The sequence below is a fragment of the Urocampus carinirostris genome, chromosome 10 (assembly GCF_059441175.1).
Source record: "Urocampus carinirostris isolate Australia breed hairy pipefish chromosome 10, RoL_Ucar_1.0, whole genome shotgun sequence".
Taxonomy (NCBI): domain Eukaryota; kingdom Metazoa; phylum Chordata; class Actinopteri; order Syngnathiformes; family Syngnathidae; genus Urocampus; species Urocampus carinirostris.
Window position 1 is genome coordinate 41,466,144 of NC_142358.1, and position 20,855 is coordinate 41,486,998.

The 20,855-nt window shown below is 39.9% G+C and overlaps 1 protein-coding gene across 1 annotated transcript in view; it reads right to left on the reverse strand.

Moving 5' to 3' along the window:
- vps53 (VPS53 subunit of GARP complex) overlaps positions 1–20,855 on the reverse strand; it is a 47,321-nt gene that overhangs the window by 22,540 nt on the left and 3,926 nt on the right. Inside the window, exons 3-7 of the mRNA XM_088345395.1 lie at positions 18,603–18,652; positions 18,443–18,509; positions 7,113–7,199; positions 5,543–5,658; positions 409–528 (exon numbers count right to left, since the gene is read on the reverse strand). Coding sequence (XP_088201521.1) covers positions 409–528; positions 5,543–5,658; positions 7,113–7,199; positions 18,443–18,509; positions 18,603–18,652 — 440 coding nt within the window. The remainder of the gene's footprint in view (positions 1–408; positions 529–5,542; positions 5,659–7,112; positions 7,200–18,442; positions 18,510–18,602; positions 18,653–20,855) is intronic.

Genomic DNA, 20,855 nt, shown 5'->3' on the forward strand with positions numbered 1-20,855 from the left:
TATCCAGCTATATAGCTCCCTTTAGTTCTAACAGATTTATTTTTCTAGCTAAGTATCAAGCTAGCTTTTAAGCTATTTAGGTAGCTTTTTTCCATGGTTTCCATGTTAACTAGCTAACATTTGACCTTTTTTGCTAGTTAGCTTAGTGACTATTTTAGGAATACCAAAGTGGGTGCCTTTTGCGCCAATCGGTAAAAAAAAGCAGCTCTCAGCCTGAGAAAGGTTGGGAAACCCTGATTTAGCTGATGAACACAACTATGAACATGGAGTGAAGCCTTGTACCATCTCATTCTAGAGTTTCTATCGAATGAGACATCAACCAGTCATAGATAATGCATAACCTAGAAGGGTTTTGCAGTACAGTACAGATGTCAGCAACAGTGCATGCTCGTGTTAAGTGTGAGGTACCTTTCAGAAAGCTGTCTTATCTGCGGAATGCCCATATACTTGTGGAAGTGCTCCAGAACGTTTACAACCCCTTGCAGAAGATTGGCTACTTCACCGTACTGCCTTTTCCTTGTCATGGCCCTGGAAAAAACACATGGACACGTCACTTAGCATCATTTTGTGTGTCAAAGTCAATGGTTGTCATAAACAGTAAAAACATAAAATACTTCTTTGTATATAAAATTCCATAGAAATTACATTACTTGTTGGTATACGTTTTAAAAAAAAACGTGAAAGTATCAACTTCAAAACCTTTAGTATGCACATGAAAACTGTTATTTGTGGATTTGAAATAAAGGTCTGTTGAGGGGTCCCGGAGAAAAAAGTAAAAATACATTTTGATTTCTGAAAAAAATTCAGAATGCATCCTTTCAATCAAGCCTTTTACCAGTGTCTGAAATAACATCTGCCCGGACGCCCGGGGCGTGCATCCTTTACGTCGGGCGTACAACTTACAAAACGTTTCAAGAAAAAAAAAATGTTTGCTTTATTCCGTTTTCGAAATTTTCATATGGTTTAGAAATTTCAGAATTTTAGATCGTTTGGCAATTTGCATACTCGGCAGCCAATCAGAAGCCTGGATCGAATAACACAAGAAAATTAGATAAGTACTTAGGAATCAAGCCAAAACCTTAGCCCCGGGAAAAATATTCAAAAGAAGCTAACAAAATGGATGACGCTACAAAATGTAAACGTACATTAAAAGCATCGTGGAAGTTCACGTGGCTTGTAGCAGACGACGCAATACAAACATTGCATGAATGAAGATGAGTAAATACAAGTAATAAAGATGCCCAGGGCATGCATCTTTTACGCCGGGCGTACAACTTTTTAAAGCGTCTCTGCCCGGGTGGCCGACAACTTTCTCAAGAAAAAAAAACAAAAACAAGAAAGATTTTTTTTCAACTCAAACGTTTGCTTAATTCCAATTTCAAAATCTTCGTTCAGTTCAGAAATTTCGGTTCGTTTGGGAATTTGCATACTCGGCAGCCAATCAGAAGACTGCATCGGATAAATTTGAGCTTCCGGACTTTCTAAGGGCGTGCATTTGGCAAAGTAGAAGCACAGAGAACACAAGAAAAATGGATAAGTGGTTAGGAATCAAGCCAAAACCTCAGCCCCAGAAGAAAGATTCAAAAGAAGCTAACAAAATCGATGACGCTACAAAACGTAAATGTACCTTAAAAGCATGGTGGAAAGATGAAATCACGTGGCTTATAGCAGACGATGCAACGCAAACATTGCATGTCGTATATGCAATGGATGTTATAAGTAGATTTATAATAAACTTAATTTGAAAGTGTTGTTCTGTTATATATTCTGACTATCAATCCTTAATACTTGGCAACAACGGTTTTTTTTTTGCGAGTAGTCGTCTTATTGTGTTTCAAGTTGTCTGCCCCCTGGTGTCCGCTAACTTTTTCTCATGAGTTTCAGACACTGCTTTTACCTGTATTGGAATATTTGATGCTGGATGATTGACATTTATAGTATTGGTACAAAAATCCCATTGCCATATTTTGTCATTATATAGAAGGCACATCGGACGATAAAATGCACAAAATAGGATTCACAGTAAGAGCTACTATGTGTATCGTCTATAACTGTTGGGTTCTTCATTTACTTACAGCATATATCAGTGCAATAATTGATCAGTCAGTAAGTGTCACTGATGAAAATCGCAAAACATTAAAGGGTTTTCAGTAGACCACCAGTGGTACAGAAAACATACAAAAAGGCACAGGAGCTTATCTCATTATCACAGTATTTTTACTCACAGTGCCAGAATCACAGATTTGCACATTGCATTTTGTTCTGTGTACATATAGGTTAAACCAGTGTTTTCAACCCTTTTTGAACCAAAGTACACTTTTATTTATAAAAAAGTTCCGAGGCACACCGTCCGTCGAAAATGTTTGAAAATGAATATATGTCAATTGTTTCACTCTACAACTTGATGAGCAGATAAATAGAAAATAAAAAGAAGAAAATAATACATTATTTATGTTTTTATTTCTTACAGTGCAATCTTAAACCGCTTTGTTAAACAAATTAAGTAATTAAATGTACTGTGCTACCTCATGAGCAGATAATTAGTATATTAAGAGTATATAAAACTCTACTACAGTGGAACCTCGGTTTTCGAACGCCTCTCAGTTCGAACAAATCGGTTCTCGACCAAAAATTTCGAGAAATTCTTGCTTCGCTTTTCGTTCAAAAAATCGAAGTCCGAACGCCGGTACGCCAAGGGCGATGCTGAGCGGCGTACGAGTGTAGATTGCCCCCACCCCTCGTGAAGAACTGTTGTCACGGCAACGCGCACTCCTTCTCTACTTTCGTTTTTCAAAAGCGGTGAAGGGAGTGTTTTAACTCCTAATTATGCCTCGGAAGAAGGTTGGTGCAAGCAGCAAAGTTGCTACAGGTGAAAAAAGAGGAGTAGTGCGTACAACTATTGCATTTAAGAAATAAATAATAGCAAAATATGAAGAAGGTGTGCGAGTTTCCCTTCTTTCAGGAATACAGCATGGCTTCTGCAGACAACGGCCAAGGTAAGAAATCCTACTCATAATTATTTTCCTTATCCTTTAACTGCTCACCACTTGTTGTGGAGACCCGGGTGCTAAATGACGTGTAAACGACCTGATTTTTTTATTTTTACACGTTCATGTTAGCGTAATCTTTCGTACAGAAGATTACGCGAACGTACGATTAGCCTGGGTTAGCTTCATGTTTACTTTCGTGGTAAAGATTTAGGGTGTTGGAACGGATTAAAATAATTTTACATTACTTTTAATGGGAAAAAACAACTTTGGTGATCGTACAAATCGGTTTTCGTACAAAGAAATGGAACGGATTATGGTCGAGAACCGAGGTTCCACTGTACCACCTACTGATATGGATGACTATTACAGTTCCTCGTCTGAAGATTGCAAAAATACTGAATAATGGCCTGATTTTTTGGAAGGATAAAATTGGGCAAATTCCAGCGGCACACTAGACAAGGTCACTGGCACACTGGCTGAAAAACACTGGGTTAAACAGTATCTCCACAAAATGCACTACGCAAATCTGTTTCTGGCATCCTGAGTAAAAATAGTTTGATAACAAGTTCTAATGCCTTTGGATTTGTGCCACTGGTTATCTAGTGGTAAAGTGACATCTCCTTCCTCACTTTTGATCGAACAATCATTGCTCGAATGCAGGAGTATAGCGTAAAAATTTGAGTAGTAACGCATACCTTTAAAAACTGTATGCATTTCCAATCTTATCCAACCTATTTAAGGCGCACCACAGGGGTTAAAAGCTCCACAGTGGAATATTCCACCCGGGGTTCATTAAGGCTCTGGATGTTGTGGAGCTCCCGAGGGACGATCCAGTACATGTGCAGTACAGACAATGTCTCTAGACTGGCCTGGGAACGGCTAAGGATCTCATCGGACAAAGTTAATGGGAATAGGGAGGTCTGGGCTTCCTGACCTTACCAGGGATAAGGGTAGGAAAATAAATGAATGGATCGATGGGTGTATGGACAGGAAATATATAACCTCATTTTCAATGTTTTTTTTCTTGGAAAGAATATGTTATCACACACCTTTTTTTACTGTTATGTTCAATGCAAGACCAAATATAGCAGCACTCTTTGAAAAATAAAGGTTTTAAAAAAAATAATTTACACATTTTGGGAAGAGTAAGGCAGTTACAGAACCATAACAAACTTAATACATAGTTTTTACTTTTTATATGCCTTGATACTAATGTATCGCCAATTCGTCTTTCCGGAAGCACACAAGATGAAGCACACAAGATCATGAAATGAATTAAAAGAAATTAATCGTAGGAAGTAATTCAGACGTGCTGAACTAATTGAAGAGTTGGGCATTGTGGGAGGTACCATAAATTCCGGACTATAAGCCGCTACTTTTCTCCCAAACTTTCAACCCTGCAGCTTATTCAGTGATGCGGCCAATTTATGTCATTTCTCTAACGGCCGCCAGCTGCGCTCGAGTACAAAAGGTAAGATTTAAACCGGTGGAATATATGCGCCGAGGAAGACTGCAACTTCTTGGCTTGTGCATAAATCAAATTAACATAAACATACCCTCATCATGCAAAATGCAAAAAGAAAGGCACATGACGCAGTTTTCAAGCGGAAAGCAATCGAGCAGTCCGATAAAGAAGGAAACAGAGCCTAATGAAAGAATGGTTGACGGGGTGTTATGGCAAGCGACCGGGAGGATTTTTTCATCGAAAAAAAGCATTACTCGTTTTGGATGAAAGTTATATTATTATTATTAAAATTTTGAAAACTCTCGGTGTACCGTCTTTCTTTGTAAATATGTGTAAACATGTATAATATGTATTTGCAACTGTATATTTTTGTAATGTATTTATTTGTATTTATTTTGGACACTTATTCTGATATGTTTTGCACGGGCGAATGAAAAAGAAGGGGCGGAACAAACGCGGGGTGAAGGTGAGACCTGTTTGTGGACGCGGCGGACAATAGTGGATATATATTTTTCCCACCTTTACCTTTGGAAATATACACTTTTTTTCTTGGATTACTTTCAACGGGACTCGGACTGTGCAGGTCTGCATCAAACCTTAAGTACCGATATCATTTTCCGTTCATTTTGCCGGCTGTGAATTTTGGACTGTGTACTTTAATGAAGGACATTTAGTTTCAATCGCGGGACTTAAAGTCGGGTTTGGGTTAATTTTGTATTTGTTTTACATTTTTTAATGTGGGCGCATGCGGCTTATATACAGGTGCGGCTTGTGTGAGTACAAAATCTGTTTTCCTCTTAAAATGTGGTGGGTGAGGCTTATAATCAGGCGCGCTCTATAGTCCGGAATTTACGGTAATTTACTGATTTGGGTGCTCAAGTCTCTTGGACGCTGGATCCATGTGTATTGTGTGTACAGTGATTATGTAGGACTTACAGACCCATAAAATATCTGAAGACAACTGTACATAATCACCAGTATCATAAGTGTGATGCAAAAAAATAAATAAATGTATTTGCTTATTTATTGTTTGTGCAAACCTTTTCAAAGAAAACAAGTGTTTTGATGTGGAATCAATAGCACTCACTCTAAGGAGTCCACACCTCCTGCTAACATATGCAGGTGGTTCAGAGTGGTGATGGATGTAGTAAGATGGCGCTTGGCGTGGTCCAATTGCTTGATGTCTCTAGTTATCTCCTTGACCTACAGAAAAAGAGGAATACCATTAAAAAGCCTTGAAAAGAAATCAAAGACGGTGGTAGGAGAGAGAAAAGAAAATAACTGAGCAAGGCAAGAAAATGTGTTTACAAAACTCCTATAGAGAGCAACACACATGGCTAGCCTGAAAACTAATTGCTTGGAAATCCTGACAGAGTGTCTACCGGGTAGACTCTACCCCCTACTTTCAATGATTCCCTTCCTCCATTTGAAACCCTTCCTAGATGAACAAACCTATTCGCGCAAAGGCTGCAAATAGTTATTCAGTGTTCTCGTTTGCCTGCGTCCCTGCGCCCTCGACGCATCATTATTGCTGGGGACGCATAGTGTCAAATCAACGTGCGTCCCCGGGACGCAATGTTTTTGACACCAAATTGTCATTATTACCCGATTACTTTTTTTTTTTAACAGAAATTTACCGCACTCCAAACTTTTCGTCAGGCAGATCCGCCATTGTTGTTGAGGTCTCGCGCCGATCTCGGCAAACGAGATCTCGTTGCTTCGAGATGACGTCATTGTTTTGGTGGTTGTCGAGTTAAAGAGAAGTATGCCTCCGAAAAAACAGTTGGTATTAGGTGCAAATCAACAAAAAATTGGTAACAAGTCAAAACCTAATACAGAAAGTGGTAACAACGGCAATGATTCCGGCACGAAAAAACGGCAGAGAAATTGTTCAGAAGACCGTGAAGGCAAGGAAAACACGTGTGTTGAAGCCAACAATTCGATGAAAGATAATAAACAAAAGAATACTCCTAGCAAGAAAAGGACTTTTCTGCCAAAATGGACTTCATTATATTCCTGGTGACGCTATGAGGAGGATGATAATGGAGGCTACATGTTCTGTGATGCGTGCACCCAGCGTGACAAAAAAACTGGATTGCATAAATCATTTCGCAATACGAACTTTCAGAAAAGCACATTGGATCGGTACAACGACAATGAAAACCACAAATTAGCTACGGAAATTCCGTTGCTGCAATAGGACCTTGAGAAGGCATTACAACTATGCCGGGACAGTAAACCAAGAAGAATATATGAACTGAAAAATCTGAAGTGATAACTGCTTTGTATTACTAATTAACTGTGATGATTAAAACTGCATGAATATATAAATATTTCAGCAATATTATTTTGTATACTGTACAATATTGTGAACTGAAAAATCTGAAGTGATAACTGCTTTGTATTACCAATTAACTGTGATGATTAAAACCGAATGAATATATAGATTCATATTATATATTGGTCGCCGATTTACAATGTCAACCGCGATAACACTAAATTTTGGGGACCCATAGATCTCTGTTGGGACCCATAGATTTTTGAGCATGCGAATCCCTGGGACCCATCACTTTTCAGAGGTCAAATGAACACTCATTATTATTTATTATAATTGACGGAATGTGCAGAATGTTGCTCGAAGGTGTGTGAAAACATACCATTTGTTCAGATTTCTCTGCCTTGTCCTTGATGTCTTTGATTTTCCCAAAAAGCTGCTGAATTGCGACTTGGGCCTCTTCCAAAGCCTGCATAAATCACAAATGAAAAAGTACAAGATATGCGATCCAGGTTTTGGAAAAAATCCTGACTGTGCATAAAAAAAAAGAAGTGGTAAGGCAATCGATAGGTTTCCCAAAATTAATAAGCACAGCAAATTAGAAAGTTTTTTTTTTCGTTTTATTTCAAACCATCCGATACGGACCAGATCCTCTTTAAATCTTAATTTACTGAAGTGGTTTCAAACATAGGATCATCAACGTATTCAATATGGCCAGCAATACAATGCTGAGAGAAGCACAAGAGGAAAATGAGTCGCACCACGTCAAACAATGACCAGCAGTTTTAAATATGTCCACTGGATGTCACACCAATATTTAAAGAAATAGCAATCCCGATGTTATTTTACTTAAAGCAGTGCCTGAAACTCATTAGAAAAAGTTAGCGGACACCAGGGCAGACAACTCTGAAAAGTTGCCTGCCCAGCCATAAAGTTGCCTGCCCCATTTTTCATAACTTGAAACACAATAAGACGACTAATCGCAAAAAAATAAAATAAAAACTCCTTGCAAAGTATTAACATTAACATTCCCAAACCTTGCAAAGAAGCAAATACGTGTCGAGAACACGTGCGGATGCGGTGTCCGGAAGATGTCACTCAAATGCATCGTTCCAAATATCATTCGGAAAGTTAAAGTCTTGGGATTCAAGAAATGCCAACCATTCCTTAGTTTCTATTTTCTTTTTCGCTCGCAACTTTACTGTGCATATGACACTAAACACTTGGAACTGAGTTTGATTTAAAAATAGACACTCCAGTCCATCCATTATCTGCACCGCTTATCACAGAAACATCGAGTTCAGTCTGAAACAAGATACAGGGAAAATAGATAGCCAGAGTAGCTCACCAAAGTCGTTGTGTTCAATAATAATGTGCAGCCATGGTCCTCTTATATCCGTGAGTTTAGTAAATCCAGGAGAATAAAATATTTACAAATACAGAATAGTAAAAAATGCTTTCTGTATGCTGTCAACCACGTGCTATATGCATTCATCTTTTTCAGCCAATTGCAGGCTTTGTTTTGCCGCTTCAGCCTATGCCAGCTTGTAAATGATAAAAAAGGATCCGCCCCTTGACCTCCGAATAACTTTAGCCAATAGTGATCGATTCAACTGATGATTGACACATCTTTTTCGGCCAATTGCAGGCTTTGTTTTGCAGCTTAAGCCTATGCCAGCCTGTAAATGATAAAAAAGGATCCGCCCCTTGACTTCCGAATAACTTTAGCCAATAGTGATCGATTCAAATGATGATTGACACATTGGTTAGCCAATGAAACGCCAGTAAATAAATCCCAGCATACACCGCGGACTACTTGGCGTTCGGGGGAAAATCTAGTCGGCGGCTGCAAGTTAGTTGGAAGACTTTGCGACTTAATATTGATCCATAAATAAGGCTTTTAGGTGCGCCTTATAGTGCGGAAAATACGGTACGTTTACATTTTGGAGCTTCATCAATTTTGTTAGCTTCTTTTGAATCTTTCTTCTGGGGCTGTGGTAACCTGTGAAGCCCTTTAAGACTCTTTGTGATTAAGGGCTATAAAAATAAAAATGACTTGTCATGACTATTCTGTAGTGCAATTGGTGGTAGGGATTGAAACCACAGGCAACCTTTGAACTGAGCGTAGAGCTAGCCCCTAAGACACTGCCGTGAGTCCTGATAGACAACAACAGAAGCACTTTGTCTGCATCAAACATTTATCAAGCGTGTCTTTCCCTCGCGATGCCAACCTTTGGGTAAAGCTCACGTAACCTTCGGATCCATAGCAGAAGCTAAATAAGCCTTCAGGCTAATCTAAGTTGACTATTTTTGCACGCATATTGCACTAATCCAATCCCCAAACTGTATGTCACATCCTACATGCCCACATTTCTTGTGTAACTATTGTGTAAATCACAGGCGTAAAACAGGCGGCCTGCGGGCCGGATCAGGCCCGCTACGGGATTGAATCGGGCCCGCGAGACAACACTCAGAGAAGCGCAAGAGAAAAACAAGCTGCAGGTTGAAATATGTCAACTTGATGTTGCCAAAGAACAAAGACACTGTACTTGTATTTCTATCTCTCTCTCTCGCTCTCGTTCTCTCTCCCTCTTTTCCACCCCTTTTCTCCCACTCTGTCTCTGTCTCTTTCACTCTGTTTCTCTCTTTTTCTCTTCCTTTGTTGCTCTTTGTCTCTTTCTCTCTCTCTGTCTTTTTAACTTCTTTTTCTCTAACTTCCTTTTATCCTTTTCTCTCTTTTCCCTTTCTCTCTTTCTTTTCTCTTCTTCTGTCTTTCTATTTCTCTTTGGATTTCTCTCACGACCTCTCTTTTTATCTCTTTTGTTTCTCCCTCTCTCTTTCTTTGTCATGCCCTCTCTCCTTTTCCCTCACTCTTTCTCTTATTTATTTATCTTTTTCTTTCTCTTTAATCTACTAGTCCGGCCCCCGACAGAATGTTTGTTCTATCGTGTGGCCCCAGAGTTAAAATGAGTTTGACACCCCTGGTGTAAATTATAACCTTTATCTTCTTTGTTCCTTTATCGTCTTTGTTTTCTTTTATCCTCACTGTTAAATGTGAAACTGGAGTGCCACGTCCAATTTTGTTGTCACAATATGTTCAACCCAAAGGTATATTCTATTCTATTCTGTTCTATTCTAATTGATCTCTTACTGTGGAGGGCCTATTTCCTGTATTTTGCCAAAAGGAAAGCAGATGGAGACCACTGCCCATCAGGTGCATTCATGCCTGAAATGCTGTCTGCCTTTCCACCTAAACAAAACAATGCTAGCTTGAATATGTAATGGAAAGCACCTCCTGTCACATTAAATTGGTGTATTAGTCCCAAGTATAATATCAGTTTTCATTGCTACACTCAACTCTATCTTCCGATGGAGGAATCTGCCACACTAAACTGTGGAAATTTGGAGGCCTGCCTCACTGAGATAATTGAATGGATGTCACTCAACTTCTGGCGCCTTAACTCTGACAAGACCGAAATGCTAGTGATTGGTCTATCTAAATGCCGTGACTTGTTCTCAAAAACGTCTCTGAACATTGACAAATGTAATATCACCCAGAGTGACTCAGTCCAAAATTTAGGTGTCATATTTCAAACACACGTTAAGATTATTACTAGAACAGCTTTTTTCCATCTTCGCAACATTGCTAAAATTTGCCCTACGCTGTCCCAGTCCTATGCGTAAATTATAATTCATGCGTTTGTTACCTCCCGTCTCGATGACTAAATGTAAAGTTGGCCGTTTTGGATATGTGCATATTCAGAATTCAATGCAATGAAAATAACTTGTTTTTATATTCCTAAATATAAAAATAATCTGTCTCACACACACACATAAAGTAACGTTTCAATCATCAGTCTAATTACATCTTTTATCAATCTTATATTCTTTTATTGTGATGGATGTGCTCATGTGTGTTCCTTTTCCTGTTTTTTTGCTGACGAATAATAAACCACGCCTACGGAGTGGTTGTTGCAGTGTCAGGGACACAGCCGGGGGAGCATGCCGTTAGCAGGGCTGCAGCTACCAAGAAGAAGTTTTATAACCTAATATCTGTTTTTATTTGGATAATACAGCCAACAAAGAGTTTTTATAATGTTTAACTTGAACACTGTAATGCAATCCTCTCTGGTCTCCCGAAGTCCAAAATCAAGAGCCTTCAGCTAGTACAAAATGCTGCAGCGAGGCTTTGAACTAAGACAAGAAAGTTTGATCACATGACCCCGATTTTAGCTAACCTGCATTGGCTCCCTGTTAGCTTAAGATGTGATTTGAAGGTTCTGTAATATTATACAAAATCAGGCATGGACTTGCTCCCTCATATCTTTCAGATTTAATTTCTCCCTATGTTCCGGTCTGGAGCCTTCGTTTTGAAAATGCTGGCCTACTAGTGATCCCAAGAGCCAAGAAGAAATCCGCAGGTTGGAGAGCGTTCTCCATCCGGGCACCGGTGCTGTGGAATGCTCTTCCCCCAGAGATTTGATCTGCAACCTCAGTGGAAATGTTTAAATCTAGGTTTAAAACACACTTCTATTCTATAGCATACGAATAACTTCTATTTTATGATGACAATATCGGGGGATGGTGTCATAATAGTCTGTAGTTTGCAATAGTCTTTGATCTGTGCAGCCCTTTGAGACTCTTTGAGATTAAGGGCCTCACAAATAAACATGACTTCACATGACTTGACTTCTTTAAAATGTTTATTAAGCTCTTAACATTCCTGTAAAATTCGTCTATCTAAGACGTACGCGAAGTAAATTGAATGTTGTCCTTGAACCATTTGGAGAATATGGACGCTTAAGGTGAAATGAAATGATCTGATCTGAAATGATCTGCATTTATATAGCGCTTTTCAAGTCAATGACTTCCCAAAGCGCTTTACATTGTGCTTCACATTTCCCAATAGCGGCCGTGATCATGTAAGGCGCTAACCTGCTTATTGGGGGTATTGGGGGTTCAGTGTCTTACCCAAGGACACTTCGGCATGTAACACGGACAAGCCGGGATTCGAACTGGGATCCCTTAATCCTAAAACGATCGCTCTACCTCCTGAGCTACTGCCGCCCGGGTCTCAATTAAAAGACAAAACCCTGAGGTTTTGTTTCAAACCTGAATAATCAATGCAACTGTTACTAACACAGAGCAATCAGGGTTGGAACACACATAAATGGGAGGTTTTGGAATCTTTTTTAAATGATTTGCCTGCAGATGAGTGTAGCATGGGCATCCTAGCTTGAAAACAAGTGAGAAAATAGCTTGAAGCCTTACCTGGTACCTTTTTAAAATTGGCCCCAATCTGGAAAACTAAACATGGTATTTTACACATCTAATGGTAGGTTAAGGTGTTTCCAAAAGTGGCCATTTGGATCTTTGCAACAATGTATTTCACATTGGCCAATTTTTTAGACATTTTGAATGAGTTGAAAATGTTTGACTTCTCTTTCCAGAAGTCAATCAATAATTGTACACACTTGGAGAGCGTTCTCCATTCGGGCCCCAGTGCTGTGGATTGCTCTTCTCCCTGAGATTCGATCTGTAACCTCAGTGGAGATGTTTAAATCTAAGCTTAAAACTCAATTCTGTTCCATAGCATATGAATAACCAATATTGTATGTTGATATTATATGTAGTATTTGCCCTCATGTAGGTTTTAGATGAGGTGATGGTGTCATAATAGTCTGTAGTTTGCAATAGTATTTGATCTGTGCAGCCCTTTGAGACTCTTTGTGAATAAGGGCGTCACAAATAAACATGATTTGACTTGACTTGCGCGTAATAATGGTGCGTAAAAAGGAATCACGAGTGGCTTTATGCACATTTATTTTGGGGTCTCATTTCAATGCAGTGCATATTAATATTAATAATAATTTAATTCGGTTTCCAGTGGCTAAAGTTATTCGAAACTAAAGGAAGCAATGTCCGTTTTATCAATAGAGGCCCTTATAGGCTAAGTGGAACATGAAGAAAAGCCTGCAATTGGCTGAGAGTATTATCAATCAAAAGGTCAGAGGCTAACAGTCATATTGGAAATCATTTGGGAATTCTGTATATTTTTAAAGATGAATTATGGATCCGATTACAAGCATCGTCAAAACGATGCAGGAATGCTTTTAGGCGGACTTTTTTTTTTAATCTGTTGGCATTATCATGTGTTTTGGAGTAAATATTTTACATAGTCTGATTCACTGGACAGTTCTGAATGTACGAAGCCACGTTTGTGGACATTTATCTGTCACGGTTGCCATAGTGCCCAATTGGTCCCTGCTGCGTGGCGCCAGGTTCTGTCACGGTTGCCACAGCGCCCAATTGGCCCCGCCCATGGACACCAGCTGAAATGCGTTGACAGATTGCTCCCTGGCTACTTAAACGCTGTCTTGTGAGTCGCCTGGTGTCGGAGCATCTGCGACACTCCTGCTAAACTCTGTTGTGATACGTCAAGCCCTGAAAATCTCAGTTTTTCCTGTGTTTTTGCTCTTGTTTTGCCAAGCCCTGTGATTCTCCGTTTTTCCCTGTGTTTTGCTCCTGTTTTGTTCTCGCCCCGATCTGTTTGATTTTGACCACTTCTTCGTTCTGATCAATCTACTTCCGCGACCAAGGATCCCCGGATCGAGTGTGCGCTCATTTCTCTTCACCCCAATAAACTGTGAGTAGCGTTACACGATTGGGTTCTGCTTCCTCTTCTGGTACGTGACAGTATCTCATTTAATGACTGGCAAGGGACGCATTTAGTGAGCTACGCCAGCTTTATAGTTTTCGGGTATCCTGTTTCAGACTGATAGGGATGTTTCTGTAATGAGAAATGGTATATCTAGAATACCAAGAACTTTAAACTTTCCAATAATATGTGACATGACATATATCTGTGACCGGTGACATAATGCAGATACAACTTTGTTCATCATCATCTGATGGCCCTCCGGCGGGGCCCTAGGATAATTACCGTAAATTTCGGACTATAGAGCGCACCTGGTTATAAGCCGCACCCACCACATTTCGGGGGGAAAACCGATTTTGTCCATACACAAGCCGCACCTGTATATTAGCCGCATGCGCCCACATTGGAAAAAGACAAGTCAAACAAGAATTTAACCCATACCTGATAAAGTCCAAAAAACACAGCCGGCAAAATAAATGGAAAACGATACCGGTACTTAAGATTTAATGCTGACCTGCAGAGTCTGGGTGCCTGTTGAAAGTAATCCAAGGAAAAAAAGTGTATATTTCCAAAGGTAAGGGTGGGAAAAATATATATCGACTATTGTCGGCCGCGTCCACAAACACGTCTCACCTTTACTCCACTTCCCGTCAGCCCGCGTTTGCCCCGCCCCTTCTTTCTCATTTGCTCGTACAAAACATATCAGAATAAGTTTCTAAAATAAATACATTACAAAAATATACAGTTGCAAATACATATTATGCATGGTTACACATATTTACAAAGAAAGACGGTACTTCGAGAGAGTTTTCAAAGCGTTAATAATAATATTATAACTTTCATCCCAAACCGTGCCTGTGAAGGGTAGAAAAACGCTGCTAGCAACACGCTCGCAACACAGTAAACAGCTCTTTTAAAAAAAATATACCGTGCTTGTAGTAAGCAAGGTAAATCGTCCTCATCTTCCACCTTATAACTGACGTAAGCAAAGTCCGTCTTACTTCAGTATGGGAAAGAGACTTTGTATATAGACGCATGCTCTCCCTTTTAACAAAAGCACGCTAAAGTCACGCTCGCAAAGTAAAGTTAATGTGCGGTAGCTGTTTCCTTCTATATCGGACTGATCGATTGCTTTTGACTTGAAAGTTGCGTCATGTGCCTTTCTTTTTGCAATTTGCATGATGAGGATATGTCTACGCTATTTTAACTTGTGCACAAGATAAGAAATTGCAGTCTAAATCTTACCTATTGTACTCGAGTGCTGCTGGTGGTCGTTAGAAAAATGACATAAATTGGCCGCATCACTGAATAAGCCGCAGGGTTGAAAGTTTGGGAAAAAAGTAGCGGCTTATAGTCCGGATTTTACGGTAAATCAAGTCAAGTCATTTTTATTTGTATAGCCCTTAATCACAAAGAGTCTCAAAGGGCTGCACAGGTTATTACACAGACTATTATTACATCATCCCCTGATCTGGAACCAACATGAGGGCAAGGAAAAACTGAAAAAACTCAACATGAGGAAAATGAAGAAACCTTGAGAAAGGACTGCACATAAGGTCATCCCCCTTCCAGGATTACCAGACAGCAAGTTGGAGAGTCATCAACTTTCCTAGATATTGACTTGAAATAGTATAGGTTTCAGATTTATATTAAATTGAGGGAAATACAATAACATCAAGTCATCCTAGTTGAATCATTCTGACAGTTGAAGCGTTTCCCTAACAAGCATATGATTTTATGCAAACATTCAGTTCTACTCTTTAGAAAAACACTCCCCTCGAATCAGACTGCACAATTGATCTGAGCAGAGCAGCAGTTGATACGATCGTAAACTGAAAAAGTAATGCATTATGCCGTTTGTGTCCCAGATGTTCCTTTAGAAGACAAGTGCAGAAAGCGCATTGTTAGAAAGGCTTAAAGGAACTGATTCGCTGTCAAAGTGAAGAAATAAACGGATCTGTCAAAGACGGCGCGGGGCGATGATACGTGTGGAAACTAAAACAGCCTCTGTACTGCTTTTTCTGACAATATGAAATATTAAAACTTCGCATTAAATATTCACGCCGAGTCTTTTTTTTGACGAAAGGGCCCCTCAACGCTTTAGTTGCCGAGCCTTTCATCCGAGCCTGACATAGAAAAGCGTGCACGCAAGTGAAAACCATGGACGAGGACAAGAGGGAAGGATCGCCCTTATCCAAACAATGCAAGGTGCATGCAGATTTATTTTAATACCACATGCCACAACGTGCACATGCACAGGAACTAGCATTTCAATGGATTATTTAGACAAATTGTCCAATTATTGGTAATATTTTCATAAAAAAACAACAACAAATTGGTTTATTCAAACAGAAAGCAGGTTTGTTAAAAAATGTTCTGAGTAGAGTGGAACCTGGGTTTTCGACCATAATCCGTTCCAGAACCCTGTTTGAAAACCGATTTGTTCGATCACTGAAATCATTTTTCCCATTAAAAATAATGAAAATACTCTTGACCCAAATGAGGTTATTTTTGACCGATGAACTAAAAATTATATCTGCCTATTCGTAAAGGTTGTTTTATACCTGTGAGAAAAAGTTAGCGGACACAAGCCATAAAGTTGCCTGCCCCATTTTTCACAACACTTTAAAATTAAGTTTATTATAAATCTACTTAGGGCAGCACGGCGGCGCAGTGGTTAGCGCGTGTGCGGCACAGTTCTGAGGTGGTGGGAACCTCCTGAGTGGGTTCAAATCCAGCTCCCGGCCTTACTGTGCGGAGTTTGTATGTTCTCCCAGTGCTAGCGTGGGTTTCCTCTGGGCACTCCGGTTTCCTCCCACATTCAAAAAACATGCATTTCAGGTGAATTGGCCGGTCCAAATTGTCCCTAGGTGTGAATGAGCGAGTGAGTTGTCTGTCCCCGTGTGCCCTGCGAGTGGCTGGCAACCAGTCCAGGGTGTCCCCTGCCCACTGCCCGATGATTGCTGGGATGGGCTCCAGCACCCCCGCGACCCTACTGAGGATAAGCGGTGCAGCTGCTGAGATGAGATAAATCTACTTATAACATTCATTGCATGGATATGACATCGCTGTTTTCCATCAGCATGTACCTGAATTCACTCATCTTCATTCATGTAATGTTTGCGTTGTGTCGTCTGCTACAAGCCACGTGAACTCCTCTGTTCGTGATGCTTTTAATGTACATTTACGTTTTGTAGCGTCATAAATGTTGTTAGCTTCTTTTGAATCTTTCTTCTGAGGCTGAGGTTTTGGCTGGATTCCTAACCACTTATCCATTTGTGTGTCTACTTTGGAAAATGATATGCAAATGCACGACCTTATAACGCTCGGGAAAGTCCGGAAGCAGGAGTTTATTCTATGCAGGCTTCTGATCGGCTGCCAAGTATGCAAATTGCTAAACGAACCGAAATTCCCAAACCGAACGAAGGTTTTGAAATCAGAATAAATCAAACGTTTGATTTGAAAAAAAAAAAAAAGATTTTTTTTTTATTTTCTTGAAAAAGTTGTCGGCCACCCGGGCAAAGATGTTTTGTAAGTCGCACGCCCGACGTAAAAGATGCATACGGGCAGACGTTATTTCAGACACTGTTTATACAATGTACAACTTTTGAAGATCTGTAACGATGCAAAAAAATCCCTTTAGAATGTTTCCAGCAGCGTACTTTTTATATGAAATCATACATTTTGTGAAATTCTAACTCATCATTAAAAATATAATCATCAGGATTATTATCATTCTCATCGTTATTAATATTATTCTTATCATTAATATTGATCAATTTTGGAGTCATGCCTCAAGGGAAGAGTTAATATTATGAACAGAGCCCTCCCCTTAAATTGCAGGCGTTGTATACTAATGTAGAAATTGCGCGCTTTGATTCAATTTGGGGGTAATTGTTGAACTTCATGCACATTTCAAGAAATAAGCCGATGATTTATTAGCTCTTATCATGACATTAGTTCGTCAAGCATGGGTGTGTGTTAAGAGCATAGTCATATTTTCATTCATATTTTTAATATGCAAACTCACAATTAAGTACAGTGGAACCTCGGTTTTCGAACGCCTCTCAGTTCGAACAAATCGGAGTCCGACCAAAAATTTCGAGAAATTCTTGCTTTGCTGTTCGGTCAAAAAATCGGAGTTTGAACGCCGGTAATGAGTGAGTGCGTACGCTAGGGTGCGATGCTGAGCGGCGTACGGGTGGAGATGGCTCTTTCCCTGAGCGACTGTTATTGCGTGCGGACGTGATTCCTTTTACTTTCGCTTTTAATATAGGTGTAGGAAGTGTTTTTGCCCCTAATTATGCCTCCGAAGAAAGTCAGTGCAAGCAGCAAAGTTGCTACAGGTGAAAAAAGAAAAGTAGTGCGTACAACTATTGCATTTAAGAAAGAAATAATAGCAAAATATGAAGGAGGTGTGTGAGTGTCCTTCCAAACAATAATTTTCCTTCCTCCTCCATTCCTCTCCCCACCGTCCACCTGCGCCTTCTGCTGACCACCACAAAGGTAAGAAATCCTATTCATAATTCTTTTTTTTTTTAATGGTTTTTTTTCATTTTTACACGTTCATGTTAGCGTAATCTTTCGTACGGAAGATTACGATAAGGCGAACGTATGATTAGCCTGGGTTAGCTTTATGTTTACGTTAAACATTCAAGGTAAACATTCAGGGTGTTGGAACGGAGCCCCCTTTCCAATGAACCGCTCACCACTTGTTGTAGAGACCCGGGTGCTAAATGACTTGTAAAAGACCCGATTTTTTTATTTTTACACGTTCATGTTAGCGTAATCTTTCGTACGGAAGATTACGATAACGCGAACGTACGATTAGCCTGGGTTAGCTTCATGTTTACGTTAAACATTCATGGTAAACATTCAGGGTGTTGGAACGGATTAAAACAATTTACATTATTTTTAATGGGAAAAATGATTTCGGTGATCGAACAAATCGGTTTTCGAACAGGGTTCTGGAACGGATTATGAAGATATGTAAAAATGCTCATTTTGCCTGAAAACAAACTGCAAATTTTGCTAAACTGAACAAGTCAACTTACCTGCCTACCATCTTGTCCGACATTGGTCTGACCCCTCACCACGGTCCTGATATTGTCATCAAGGCGCCTACAGAAAATAAGAATAAACACTGTAGATTTATGTCCGTATAAGCATCTTTCATTAAGTTCGCAATTAAAAAACATACATAATCCCACTGACCTTATTTTCAGGCGTATCTTGTTTACCACATCATCAATATTAGCAAGGGACTAGGCAGAAATACGAAAAGGTCATTGGAGGGGGAAGTAAATCGATATTATTTACAAGAACAGAACAACTCATACAAAAGACACACTATTTATTAGAATGCCGTGATTCAATTTGTTTAAAAAGACAAGTACCTTAAATTCCGGACTATAAGCCGCTACTTTTTTCCCAAACTTTCAACCCTGCGGCTTATTCAGTGATGCGGCCAATTTATGACATTTTTCTATCGCCCGCCAGCGGCGCTCGAGTACAAAAGGTAAGATCTAGACTGCAACTTCTTAGTTTGTGCACAAATTAATTTAGCGTAGACATATCCTCATCATGCAATAGCTAAAAGAAAGGCACATGACGCAACTTTCAAGCTGAACGCAATCTAGCAGTCCGATATAGAAGGAAACAGAGCTACCGCACGTAAACTTTCCTTTGCGAGCGTGATGCTAGCGTGTTTTTGAATAAGGGAGCGTGGGACGACATCTATATGACAGTCTCTTTCCCATACTGAAGGAAGACGACTCCGATGACGGCTGTTTACTGTGTTGCTAGTAGCATGGAGTAAAGGTGAGACGTGTTTGTGGACGCGGCCGACAATATTGGATATATATTTTTCCCACCCTTACCTTTGGAAATATACATTTTTTTCCTTGGATTATTTTCAACGGGCACCCGGACTCTGTAGGTCTGCATTAAATCTTAAGTACCGGTATAGTTTTCCGTTCATTTTGCCGGCTGTGTTTATTGGACTGTATCCGGTATGGGTTAATTTCGCGTTTGTATTGCGTTGTTTCAATGTGGGCGCATGCGGCTAATATACAGGTGCGGCTTGTGTATGTACAAAATCGGTTTTCCTCCCGAAATGTGGTGGGTGCGGCTTATAATCAGGTGCGCTCTATAGTCCGCAATTTACGGTATTTGTATACATCCACTTGAAGCAGCACTTTTAGCATTAATAAAGAATCAGTTTATAATTCAATTTATTCAAAACAGTTGGTCTTTGATTCATGTTATTTCTAGTTGTATTAAATGGGCTTATGGAGCCCCTCATGGAAATGTCAAATATATACATAAAAACACCTCACAATATTTCACACCCGTGATATACAGTGTTCTGGTTTGCCCGCGTCCCTGCGTCCTAGACGCATTATTTTTGCTGGGGACGCATCGTGTCAAATCAACGTGCGTCCCCGGGACGCAACTTTTTTGACACGAAATTGTCATTAGCATTTTTTAACAAAGATTTACCGCACTCCAAACTTTTCGTGAGGCAGATCCGCCATTGTTGTTTTGGTCTCGCGGTTCGCGTTTTCGTCTGCACGCCGATCTCCAGTTCGATTGTGTAGTGAAAGTCCGTTTCTTTTTAGAGAACCGGCTTTTTCGGCTCAACTCACTAAAGAGAGCCGGCTCTAAACGGCTCACTTGCTTTGATGCATTATATTACGAATGATGATGTTGTATAAAGAAGTCAAGAAAAAAAAGGAAGTATAAAAGGAGAAAATGAAAAAAGACAGGTTTGTGGCTATCCCTTTTAATCAGTATAGTACCAACAATAATTTAATGCAGAAAATGAATTCATAATTTGAATGAGAGGGCAGCACGGCAGCGCAGTGGTTAGCGCTTGTGCGGCACAGTTCATGTCATGGGAACCTGTCGTGGGTTCAAATCCAGCTCCAGACCTCCTGTGCAGAGTTTGTATGTTCTCCCCGTGCTTGCGTGGGTTTCCTCCGGGCACTCTGGTTTCCTCCCACGTGAATTGGCCGGTCCAAATTGTCCCAAGGTGTGAATGAGCGAATGAGTTGTCTGTCCCTGTGTGCCCTGCGATTGGCTGGCAACCAGTTCAGGGTGTCCCCTGCCCACTGCCTGGAGATGGCTGGGATGGGCTCCAGCCCCCCCGCGACCCTAATGAGGATAAGCGGTACGGCTAATGAGATGAGATGAGAATTTGAATGAGAAAATGTATTATTCTACTTCATTATATTTGCATGTATTTTTTTCCTTCTACAGTGAAGGTCCAAGCCACTTCATTTTTGAACTTTTTTTTATAATAAAGCTCATTCATGTCGAGCAACTCAGTGTCTCACAACAAAATGTTCATGAACAATATATATGATATAAGGAAACACATGTACAATATAACATGTTAAACTACATAAATAAACATGTTTGAAAAAAAAAAAAAGTTTTTTTTGGTATTTTGTAAGGGAAAATACG